Source organism: Apostichopus japonicus, chromosome 4 (genome assembly GCF_037975245.1).
Source record: "Apostichopus japonicus isolate 1M-3 chromosome 4, ASM3797524v1, whole genome shotgun sequence".
NCBI classification, from domain to species: domain Eukaryota; kingdom Metazoa; phylum Echinodermata; class Holothuroidea; order Aspidochirotida; family Stichopodidae; genus Apostichopus; species Apostichopus japonicus.
Genome location: NC_092564.1, coordinates 17,238,335 through 17,251,560, shown reverse-complemented (window position 1 = coordinate 17,251,560; position 13,226 = coordinate 17,238,335). Strand labels below are relative to the sequence as shown.

At 35.3% G+C, this 13,226-nt stretch overlaps 1 protein-coding gene across 3 annotated transcripts in view; it reads right to left on the bottom strand.

Annotated features, from left to right (window-relative positions):
- Nucleotides 1–968: 968 nt before the first annotated feature.
- LOC139966641 (dual 3',5'-cyclic-AMP and -GMP phosphodiesterase 11A-like) overlaps nt 969–13,226 on the bottom strand; it is a 100,181-nt gene continuing 87,923 nt past the window's right edge. For all 3 annotated transcript variants that reach the window (XM_071969885.1, XM_071969884.1, XM_071969883.1), the window contains exons 14-18: nt 11,082–11,159; nt 10,307–10,370; nt 7,170–7,244; nt 6,387–6,470; nt 969–3,495 (exon numbers count right to left, since the gene is read on the bottom strand). In XM_071969885.1, coding sequence (XP_071825986.1) covers nt 3,364–3,495; nt 6,387–6,470; nt 7,170–7,244; nt 10,307–10,370; nt 11,082–11,159 — 433 coding nt within the window. In that variant the 3' untranslated portion in view covers nt 969–3,363. The remainder of the gene's footprint in view (nt 3,496–6,386; nt 6,471–7,169; nt 7,245–10,306; nt 10,371–11,081; nt 11,160–13,226) is intronic.

Below are 13,226 nucleotides of genomic sequence, written 5' to 3'. Positions count from 1 at the left end.
TACAAAACTTTAAGATTAACAGTTTATCTGTGTTTTCTGTGTGTATCGCGTGGTTAAATGCATTCGGACTATGAGAAATTCCGAAGCATTGAAGAAATTGGTTGTTTAACGAGGCTTATTACAATATCAAAAGCACTATTGTTGCAGCTTGGATAGGAATCTCACACGCTAAGATCTGGGAACATTGGCTTTCATGAGGTCATAGCCCTCGATATATGCTGGATTGTCAAACATGACCATTGATATACAAACGATAACTTATATTCACAACTCGAAGTACTTTCCCGTACTGTGGCATATAATTGTGTATCTTTCTGAATGTTCGTGAACTTAATTTTAATATTAGGTCAGAAAAATGATGACGTGTTTAGTATAATTAATATAGCATAACATATACCGTATAAATGTATGTATATATATATATATATATATATATATATATATACCGTATAAATGTATGTATATATATATATATATATATATATATACACATACATATACATATATATATATATATAATATATATATATATATATATACACGCTTTATTGTAAATTCATTGAAAAAGTAATACGAGTTGAACGTGCCATTCGTTGTGTGGTTACCGTACATACAGACGTAAAATGTACATTATTTCAAGAACTTTGATAAAGTAGGAAGTTAAGTTGATAAAGTTAGCAATCGGGAGATTCTGGGTTCGATACCCGACCGGGTCATAGTAAGGTGGGTTTTTCATCCAAGAGCAATCTATGGTTTCCCATCTGAAATGACATTCTAAATTGTAAAATTCCAATGAGTTCAAATGTTTAATTGGAAGCCACCCGACGTGCAAGTTGTAATCCATTAGGTCAGTCCAAAGGGTCAGTCAGATGCTTTTTGGCTTATACGTAGCCCGATCCTCGGCCCCACCTTTTCTCCCCTTTCCTTACTGACTGGCACCTCTTTGAAAGAAAACAAGAAAATACCGATGGAGTATGTATCTTCTTTATTTCGTACAGGAGTTAATATCTGAATATTAACTAAACTTGATAATAGATTTCTTTAAACTATGTATACGTGCACTTAACATGCATCTAGAATAACCATCAACATGACTTGTAAATAATTTATAATCGGAATATCATTTTGAAGCTTATCATTTTAAATAAACGTTTTGGAGATATAACTTTATTGTATATTCTATACGCCAAACTTGTCGCATAACTATAGCAATTATGTATAATAAATAAATAATAAAACCGGGAACTGACATGCAGCCCGTTTATAAAAAAAACAAATGAAATCCTGAAGGATCAGTTCAAATTTAAACAGCTTTGTGTTGGCTGATATTTTACTTTTCAACCAAAAAATAAATAAAAAAATAAAAGAAAGAAGGAAGGAAGGAAAAAACTTTACGTCATTTATATTTAACGTATTACATTTATCAAGATATACTTAACCCCTGGAATGAAATTGAGATTGCAGTTTCAATAGAAATGACAATAAATGGTTCTTAAACTTTTCTATTAGTAACTGTAATCTAACACCCTTTGCTCTTTCTGATGTTTTCATAAGGTAGCATTACTTAGCATCCTATCGGAACAAGGGATTACGTTTACCTATTGATTTACGTGCAACGTGTGAAATCCTGGCACAAACGTGTCCTTTAATTACTGAGCTAAGTTGTCCAGCATATTGTTTTGATGAAGATCTCACGTCTGTCAACATAAAACGTCAGACAACATAAAAGTAAACAATATAAGATATTGCCCTTTTGGCGTTCCATAGTCATAGGGTATTTTCTAAAACCTCGACCCGTTTCTTATAATGTAAGCCGCACGGATAGTACCGTAATTGTTTTTAATATCCCATGACATGTTAACGTATTTTTTCTTGGTTTCCTTGTTTAGTTCTAAAAGTAAAATAATATTAGTTTTATCTATTTTATACATAAATAAAGTTTGACACGAACTTTTATACCAACATAAAAAAGAAAGAAAAAAACACAGACGTTTCATCGGCAAAACATTAGAATAACTTACAATTTGCTAAAATACAATGGCCTTAAATAGAGCTATTTTGGAGATATGGAATATCTTTAAGTGGGTACAGTATTCGTCAAATTCCGGGCAATCTGTTTATTTTAAGATATTAAGCCATTGTAAGATACATATCATCTCATTTGTAACCACACATATCTTACCTGTATGGCATGTCATTAAACTGAAAATGTTTCGACAACACGCCAATATGAAACAAAAGAAAGCGATAAACTAAAAGAATGTAGGTGAATTTGTCACATTTTTCTATAGTTGAAAATGTATGGTTATATAAGTGCATTTCAGGGGTTCCATAGTAACATCAAAATTGCTATGTAATATCGTACCAAAATGGCAACAAAAATATTTAAAAAACCAATTGTAAATAAAGAATGAACAATTTTCCCTTAAGCAATTTTTGACAGATTTGAAACATTTATAAATGCACTGCATTTTTAAATTAACGTAGACAATGTTTTGCTTTGCAGTTAATATTTTCCTTGAATGAGTAAAACGTTAACATTGTCAAGGAAAATATACTCTGTCCTAATACGACAATAAAATAAAATGAATACAACACACACTGAGTCTGTTCCAAGGCCAAAGTAAGATTATCTCCGGGATGTACATAACATTAACTAAGCAACAATCACTGATCTACTGAAATGCCCATGGCCAGCCGATATTCATAGCTGGTACAGGCAACTATTTATACTGTTCATGTCCCACAAAACCGTCTATCAGTAATTACTACTTTGTGTTCGTAACACGGTAACATGTGTTACATGTGGAACCAGTAGTTACTGTACTAGCTATGAGTATCGGGTGCCATTGTACACTCAATGTAACCCATAAGGGAGCAGGGAAGGGCGAGGGTCAGATAGGTCACGCACAGAATTAGTACCTACACTTCTTCTTAAAAGCAAGAAGGCAATCTACAGACCCACCGGTGTTTCAGTTGAAGAGGAGAATTCCGTCTAAAAGCGTTACGGACTTCTCTCTTCAAATTCGTGTATAGCAGGCTACCACCAAGTTGCATCAAATTGTATCCTCCTGTATCTTTTGTGCTCGGATCATGTCTGTGTGCAGGAGACGGATGCACTCCTCGGAGTACTGAGAATAGGTTCAAATGGAGTCCTAAGAGATCGTCGACATCTCTTCTGATTTATTAATCATTTTAATTCTTCAACGGTCAATACGTTAAATGCTTTCATTGCCTCACACCCCTAAACCTTCCTCTCTCTGAAAAGGGATTTGGAGTCAAAAGCTGTAAGCAACCGATCATCTTTTCCAGTATATTTCATATTCTGTCTGCTGCTCGACAGGGATGGAGATACCTTTAACATCAACGGTTACCTGACGGTGTATACTGCGTCTTCTTCCTCTTGCGTTGCTCGTTCAGATCATTCCACTTTTGTCTGTTGGCTGTCACTCCAACAAGCATCGCCTTTGTGTTAGGCATTATTTTAGCCAGGCTCTGAATAAATAAAAGAAAGAAAGAAAGAACGTAATTATTAATGATTTTTTTCTCAATGTACGATTTATTAAATTAAAATCAAATTCATGGTCTTTTGAATGTGAAATGAGAACTAGCTATATTTAAATACAAGGTATGAATAATGAATAGTTCGATCAAGGTGTCCTTTTGAGAGAAATATACAAAATGTAAACACAGTGTCCGTTGTGTATATAGTGAGTCTGGTCTGATTCAAAATAGTTAAGAGTTTCTTGCTTTCAACGTAAAGATGCTTCATTATTTAACACCAAAAAATGGGACCTCAATATGGGTAAACTTAAGAATATGTTTACAGTTTTTCACCTCTAATTGTAAATACATAACAACAGAAAGTATAGACAAGCGAGCACATCTTGTTAGACCAATCACGCTCTCTCCATTCGTGTACCACTCAGCGGCCTAAACTTTACTTTTAAAATTAATGTCGAGATCCCCTTAACTCACCCACCCTCGATCTAATAAAGTAAACTTTATTTTAGTATTAATTGTAAAGAACCAAACCTTTCGAATTAAAATATTCAAAACAATATACAACCTTTCGGGTGGCCCTCGAAGAAACTTTTTTGCTAGTAAAGTTCCTTATCAGATCAACTTACAATAGTCAACAGCCAGTCTCAAAATTCTGTTATGCCTATAGACTGCTCTCGTTATAACCATTTAATGAGTCGGATCAATAGAGACTACCCTGGGAATATAGCTATCTCGATTTCCTGTGACTATACTTTGAAATCAAATGAAATCAGCTCAACGAGCTGTAGTTCGACCATTGGTTGACTGATCAAAATCAGTCAACTCGAAGGGGAATCTTTAATCGGGCGAGATAATAAAAAAACAGTATAGCAGGGATCACTCCCTCTCGTTCTTTCTAAAATATTCTCTGTTAAAATGATCGTGAAAATTGTGTCAATTCTGAAAAGTTACAAATGATCGACAGAACCAAGAGGATTAAAGCAATTAACGCAGAAACAAAGCAGTTTACGTAGACACATTTCCTCTTCTTGTACGAAACATTCTAAAAAGGCCGCTGCATTTACAGACAAAGCAAAACAAGGGCAGTCATGGCTTCAATTTAACGCTATACTGGAATATTGCCTTTCTTGAAATCACATTATTTTCGACTAGGAAATAAGGGTGGATAAGTAATTCGTGGATGGTTCATGCAGGGAGTTGTTTCCATAACAACTCCTTGGTTCATGTGTTGACATATTTTGTTCGTTATAGTTTCCGAGTTTTAGTACTTGTCCTCTGAAGACCTTAAGCGTGAGCATTCCACCAAGTTTACCGTGCAAATTGCTCAATCTACATAGGCAGGTACTATTTAGTACTATTCTATATATGTACTATATATATGTTTATTCTATGTATACTATATAGTATACATAGAATAAACATATATATAGTACATATATATGTTTATTCTATTCTATTCTATACATAGAATAAACATATATATGTACTATATATATGTTTATTCTATGTATACTATATATATATATATATATATACTATTCTATATATATACTATTTAGTACTATTCAGTACTATTTAGTTCTTGAACTTTGCTCAAACCAACGTTTCTTCGTTCGTTCGTTATTGAGGAAACTCGTATATTTTTTTGTAAAGTTGCAATAAATCGTGGTATTTCAAGGTGGAAGTCACGTAAATGTGGATAGTTGTGACCGTAACCAAGCGACTAATTGGTTTACTACTTGATTTTATAGATAAACCGTCATGCGTAAACGAGATTCAAGTATATGTCATATAAGGCAATACTACATGGAAGTATCAACGTAGTATAGGTAATATGTATAGTGATGGGCCATAATGTTATACAAAGAAATCAATATAAAATAATAGTGACTGCAAATCATGTACGATGAATGAATACATCATTATAGATGAAGAATACCCGGTTTTATATCGCTGAATCGACTGCTTATAATGAGGCAGACGATAATGCCAGACACCATATTTTCCCACGTACGTTGTTTACGTAACTAGCTCTCATCGTTACTATGCTGGTTTTCTTTATAAATATATATAATTTTTGTTTCACTATCCATATTTTCATTACAATCTGCTCGCAATCGAACTTTAGAAAAGAAAAAGCTATGAAGTCACGCAAATCCTGCATACAATATAGCTGGATATCCGCTGAGGTTACATATCATCTTTAGAAAGGTTGAGTGGTCCTGAATTGGGTTTGTATGGTGTCAGCCTAACTAGCGGATAGCCACGATAGCAAAAATATTTTAAAGGATGCCATATAGACAAAATTAATCTTTATTAGTCTTGTTTCTTGACTGTTGAAAAGGACTGTTATGTATCCGGGTGATATTTTTTACATTTTGAGCAATGATCCTTTAAACATCTCAGTGTTGATCAACAAGTGACTGGACTATACTTAGTCTAACAGGTAAGTTCATCGGCTGCAACATAAAACCCAATAGCAACACGAAGCCTCAAATTACAGTGTTAAAGTGTATTACAAATATGTCAAGGAACAAGTATCTTTATAAATCTTATTCAAAGGGTGGTCTATTTTTGTTATGAAATAAAATTAGCATCTTTTGGTAGAGTTATTACAATTTTTACAATAATGGTCTTAAGATATCAGTTTAGCAGGCACCGAGAAACCGATACGTCATCAATATATCAATATATCCTTAAAGGAGCATTCCAGACAATTGACATACTTTAAAGCTGAATATCTTGAAAACCGGAATATGGTCATAGAAACATTCCCAGGCTAAGCATTTAAAAGTGTTCTTTTTTCCATGTCTGGACTATATTTTATCAAGAAGACATTTTGCGTACTAACGTAGTCCTTCAATTCGCAAACATTCACTCACCTGGTAAATAGGTAAACATACGCCATCGATGAAACCCAGTTGCATCTCGGGTAACTCGTTCTTGCGTCTTCTGTCGTACATACTCTGTATTGAAGAAACAGACGATTGTATAACTTTTATTTTGTCAATAATTCATATATCTGTAGAACTGATGATTTGGTATAACTATAAGATGTGGGTTATTATAATAAGTGTAAGTTGTGTGAATACTCCGTCATATGGACCCCCTCCCCCTCCCCTGTACCCACCCTCCCTTGGTTCACTCCACTTCGTTCTATCTGTCAATGATATCAAATGAATATAACAATATATAAAGGGAAATACTGCAGAATGTATAATGCCGAACCTGATGGATAAACCCTGTTAACATAGAATATTGCCTTGCATATCCCCATGTCCCTATCGATGGCGTGCAAGGGAATGAGAGGGAGAGAACGACAGAGGGAGAGGGTAGGGGTGGTGGGGGGGAGGTTATAATTCAGTGTGATATTTCCTTCTGGTTAGAATACTGTCAGAGATTGTGCATTTTAAGGACTAGTTAACATTTATGCAAATTAGAATGTACTTATCCTAAGAGAAAACACTATCAGGAATGAATTTGACTACAGAGCAGGGTGGCACCTGACAGAAATATGGAACTCTGGTTAGAATACTGTCATGGACACGGGGATGTTTAACATTTATGCAAATGAGATTGAACGAATCCTAAGAGAAAACTATATCAGAATAAATTTGACTAAGAGCATGGTGGCACCTGATAGGAATATGAACTTTATCACTCACCGTCGGTTCAATTTTTAGTTCCGTTCTTTCTTTATCCCCTTGGTCGAAAAACTCGCTTGTGACCAGTTCCGCGATCTACGTTAAAATATATTAAAAAGGATACATTTATACAGAATTTAGATATTAATATGTCATAGTCAAAGAACAAATTTGTTACAACAAATCGAACAAAAATGTAGAACATTAGTTTTATAATGATAATGTCGCATCAGTGGAAAATTTAAAAACTGTCACTTTGTGTTTTGCATGGATTCATAGAGTTAACTCTAATAGTACCACAGTCGTTAAATTTAAACAATATTATACCGGAACAAACTAATACATGTATCCTTTTGAGGTAGGGGTTCGGGAGGGGATGCGGTTGTCCACCTAGTGTATGCTATAAAGTTTTACTAGCGTATCCATGTGTCGAATAAATTATTATAATAAGGTTCATATGAGACCCTTCTGTGTGCATGCCCGTGGCAGTTTAAGTGAATTTGCTTGGCCAACAATAACATATGTCTTCAGTTGAAGTTAGTCCACCTGCAGTGTGTTAACTGAGCTGTCATCAACGAACCAAGAGAAGATAAACGATGCAAGAAACACGATGGCGCTAGTGTAAAACTCAACGATTTTCTTAATAGAAATTATGTCCTTTAAAAGCATCCATACATTCAATATTAGAAGCACAGCGCATCATTAGGCAACGTATTCAGTGTACGCTGGCAGCACACATGCCAGTCGCAAAGAGTCTTTCGACCCTCTGGCGATAGGCAAGGATTCACGTACGCCAATTATAACGCTCCTGGTCGATTTTACCGAGCCTCTTTGCATCCTCCCGGGTTCTTTTGCGACATGAAGGGAGACATGACACGGGATCCTAGGCCACAAAAATGTTTTTGCATAAACTTGTCACTCCCCACCCCACCCCCTCTCCCCGCCCACCAACAATACATACACTAGATTTCCACTTAGACAATTGGCAGGAATAGCACATAAAGAGGTTTAACGGTGATTGCACGAAAATAAAAATAGGTAGATTAAAACTAAAAGAAAAACTTTTAGTGATCAATTCTAAATGAAAGTAGGCAATACTTGTACATTACTTCCAGTGTGTTTAAGTCAAAGGTGATTACTTTGCCAATTTAAACATGGAGATTAGAAGGTGGAATAGTTTGAATCCAAACTATTATACTAAATAAAAAAAAAATGATGGTGTGATAGCAGCGAGTTGTATCCCAGTTCAACAAGTTTTGCAGCACTTTCGAAATAAGGACCAATGAAAGTATAGCGGAACTGGGCGAAACCTCTGTTTCTGACCGATTTTGAATTTGAACGACGATTCATAAGTAACTATATTAATAGCGGCCTTAGTGAACTATCCTTTGTCATTTAAAAGCTATAGGATATTTGGTCTTCGGGGGGATGTTTGCAAAACGTGACGGTACTACAATGTAACCATCGATGTGTTTTTTTGTTGCAAATACTGCGTTAAACACCCACGCAGATTGGTGAAATTAAAAGAGTATGGAAAAGGTCATGACGAACACATATCTATATAATGTTTGTGTGTGCATAAATGAACCACCCACTGGAAACAAATCTAAATGTCATGTAACCCATGGTCGGTTTAACTGAGAAAAGAGCTGACATTTTGCTATATATAAAGTGTGACACTACTCGATGTTTTAATGCTCATAGGACATAATATGCTGCATCATAGTTAATGCTAAGCAATTACTTCTCAGTTCTTTGGATTTTTTTATTAACCTTTTTCTTTAGGGACTTCAAACTCTTACGGCCCATGTCTCCTACTGTATAGGTCAACAAAAGCGAAGATCTACGTTTAGAGATTATATCAGGTTCACCAATAATCAAAGCGATGTACAAAGATGAATGAGGGGGATGTAACAGCATCAAGGGAGTATAAAATGTTTTCAAGTGACGTCAAACTCATTTTCCCCATTTTTTTCTTACTTCAAGTACAAAGTTTTGAATATAGCTGGGTTTTTTTGCTATATAGGTTTGTCACACACACATTCGTCCACCGATGTTGATATACATACGAATATTGCATACATCCACTTAGTAAGGCATCTACGCCATTAAACTACACAAGATAGCTGATGATGATAGAAATTCGATGCAAGTTAATTACTACAAATGCTCATCCAAATTTGGAAAATTATCAGGCAATACGTACGTCGCGATTCTACGATATGAACTCATTCATATCAAGACATTCCATTCGCGTGAAGGCAGAACGGGGGGTGTTGGGGGTGGGGGTTGGTTGATTCACTTTTCTACACGTATTATAGTTTATGCATCGTCTCAGATATCTGAATCAAACGATGTGGAATTCATCGCTTTGATAACTTGCTACCTTTCCATTCCAAATCCTTTGAAACAGTAGCACTAACCGTCATCGTACAGTGATATTATCCATAGTTTCATTGACTGGAACTAGTGTTTAACCACATAGCAACCACCTTCGTTCGGCAAACTCACCGTACGGTCGTATGTTAGGATACTAGCCTATATGTGCAATAAAGTGTATACCTACATAGCCTATACATTTACGTACGTGCAACATTTTTTTAGTGTGTTGGAGTACGGTATTCCCCACAACAGAATACGGTCACCCTAGTAAGCAAAACCATAAAAAACTTTAATTTCGCAGAATATTGCTTTTTCGAAAGTCGAATGCCACAGAAACCACATTGGACCACGTACTTAATGGCCGCCGGATAGTACAGAATAGCAAATGCGACAACCTTCCTATATGAAGTTACTGGTGAAAACTATGTTGTATTTTCGGTCTATTGAGACAACGGTCAACGGGCATTGAATCGAGAAAACAAGGGGGCTGCGGGGAGGGAGACATTTACTCGGCCATATTTTGACATCAAACGGAAAATATTCGGATATGTTCGATCATTAATATCCAATCTCTATCTATTCGAATTACTGCCCACATTAAATAATTATTTGCTGACATATAAATAGGGTTAGCATTAAGGATAGAGAGGGGCAAGTAACTTGGGGGGGGGGGTTAGAAAATAACACTGTATGTCCTCTATACATGGACAACCATAGTCTCAGCCACAGTCCGAAAGTAAAGTTATAAATATATATTCTTTGTAAGAGATATTTACCTTTTGTTGAATTCTCCATGGCTTTGTACTTGCAGCTAAATCACAAGCTGTCATCAGAATACCCCTATAGATTGATCAAATGAAATGACGTCATAAGCCAAGAAAACAATGCGAAACAGACCATTACTTGTAAAAATCAAACACATTTCTGTAAATTTTTTGGCAAAAATAAATATTTTAATAAATTTATAAAACAAGAGTAAAATAACTTCCGTCTAGGCAAAGAGCAGGAAAAATTTAAGAGGATAGTCCCAATGGCAGTCAAAGTCAAACTATAGTACTAAAGAGTACAATAGGCCACACCTTTAGTTGAAAACCCCCCATCTCACTTGCGACATGGCTGATTGAATGTAACCTATTTTGACCGTGACTAGCTAACACATTCCTGACTTAAGGATGTTTATCACTGCAGTCTGTGATGTCGTCAGAGCAGTATTCTTCAAAAGCTCTATTTAGGCTGTTTTAATCTTTTCGTTGATTAAGCCTTGCACCCTGATAAAAACTGGAATGTTGGCAATGTTCTCTTTAGTCAGAATTTCATCATACTGTAACTCTTTTATAGAAATATCATTTCCCTATAAATGATGCCATAAAGAGAAAACCAAAGACATTCTCAGCCCAGGTGCCCCTTTGAATTTATTCCCTATGTTGGTGCCACATGCATTCACAATATTTCTATCCCCCCCCCCCCCACCATTTTTCTTTCGTTGTCCAATTGACGAAAAAGAGTATTTAAAGAAGGCAAACAAAATTAACAAATCTGTCTGAAACTTACATCATCAGATCCTTGTGTTCCTCCTGACTCCAGGCAAAATGATCAGTCTTAACTAGTCCAAAGAACTTATCCCTCAACCTGTTAACAAAAGAAGGTCAATTATGATCACGTTATATTTAATGGCAAAGAAACTGTGGTCCTTGATTTAAAAATGCAGATTTCTTCCTTATCGACAAACTGAGCGTTATTAGGCATGTTGTTCCATGTAATGGAATGCACTCGTTCATGTCATTCAGGAAAGGGGGTGGCTGGTCCCATTTTGACAATGCGGTGAATTTCGTATATATTATTTTATATATTTTTTTTTTGAGAAATGTTACCTAAGGTAGAGCCTGGGCGCGAAAATTCAAGAACTTAAATAATATACAATAAACTTCAGAAAAATTAAATGAAAATTTACGTAAACTTAATTGTATTTTTACTTAAGTGGGATTCATCCGACTAAAGTAGAATAGGGAGGTTAAGTGCTAAAACGGCTTTCCATAGTTTAATTCTCTGCAAAAGTTCAATCACATCTGTCTACCTTTGGTCAACAAATTTATGATAATTTCATTAAACCCTTCTAACTATATAACTCAAAATCACGAAGCAATGAAAAATGACCCCATCTCTTTATAAAACAATCCTTTTCGGTAATTCTGCATAGCTATACAGTTGTTTTTCTGTAAATGCCCTATGAAGTCACAATTTAGAGTTCATTGTACGGACCTTGCTATAATTAGTATGCTAAAGAAAAACAAGGCACTAAAAGAATGAGTTATTTTCAATCATGAAAATTAATTGTTTTCAAATGTAAATTTTGAGGATCCTTTAGTGTTATTGCATTTTTTTTTTAAATTTTATCCTCATTTGATACGTGGCATATGTTAATACTTCATATGTGGTGACGAATCGAAGAGGAGAGACATGGTGGGGTGGGGGGGGGGGAGTTCACGGGGAAGGGATTTTGTAGGAACTTGAAGGTAACAATTAATCAGCTCAACTTTAAAGAGAACGAATGAACAATAAACCTCGTGAGAGGTACAGTTTACACAAGAAAGAAAACCGAAAACAATGGAAACTGAATCATTGTGGGATTTAACAGATGAACCGGTGGCTTAAAACTTTCTGTTGCGGCGTTTGGGTCTTCTCAATATCGCACTTATTGTATACTTACTAACATACCAGTCAAAGTATGATTTAATTCATGTATTCCTATACCACTATTTAATTGGTTAGACATTTTAAGGAGCCTTTAAAAATCTGAGGCTTATCAATAAAAGTGGCGGCTGGACTACTTAGTCTAACACAGAAACCAAAAATAGGTCGGGTCTTCATATGCAATACAAAATCTAATGAGAAATCATATCTACATATTTGATATATTTTATGTATATATATATGGTAACGAAATGTTAAAAAGAAGTTTTTGCATTACATTAGAAAATGTCAAGGATAAATCTTATTGATTGTTACTTGGTGTCTGTGGTTCATATGAACTTTAAAGAAAATGTTGAGTCACTCAAATTAACCATACAATGTATTAACATTAACAATTATATCTGCAATGAGGTGCTTTTGTTCAGCCTTAAAGGGGCATTCCATATATTAAGTACCGTATATTGTAACAGGCATAGCTATAGCAACATTACTAACACTATTAATTTATTTATTAATTAATAACACTATAATTTCTCCCTTTTCTAGTGAAATAAGACATATCAGGACTAATTTTCTGCCTAAATTCACTCTAGAAATCGACCGCACATGAAAGATATAATGACGCTATCTTAGTACTAGCTAGCTATAAAGACAACATTAACATAGATCTTTACAAATAGCTACGTAGAATTAGCAAGATTAAATACTGTCATGGCCATCGCGCGCTACCGTACGGTGAATAACGCCCTAGTTGGTTGAGACATTTTGTGCATGACATGTGCAGAAGAATGTTTTGTCGCCACCTCAATGTCGACTCATTTTGACACCCGCTACCTGTCGACTGATCGACCGTTGGCTAGATTTTGTCGACTCATCCTCTTCGTATTCGGAAATCTTTACGATCTTTAATCATTATCTTCTTAATCTTTATGAGAGGTATAACCGCTGTTATTTACAGCACCCCTCCCCCTGCACCTTGTAAATACCAAATATAATAGTAGTGGG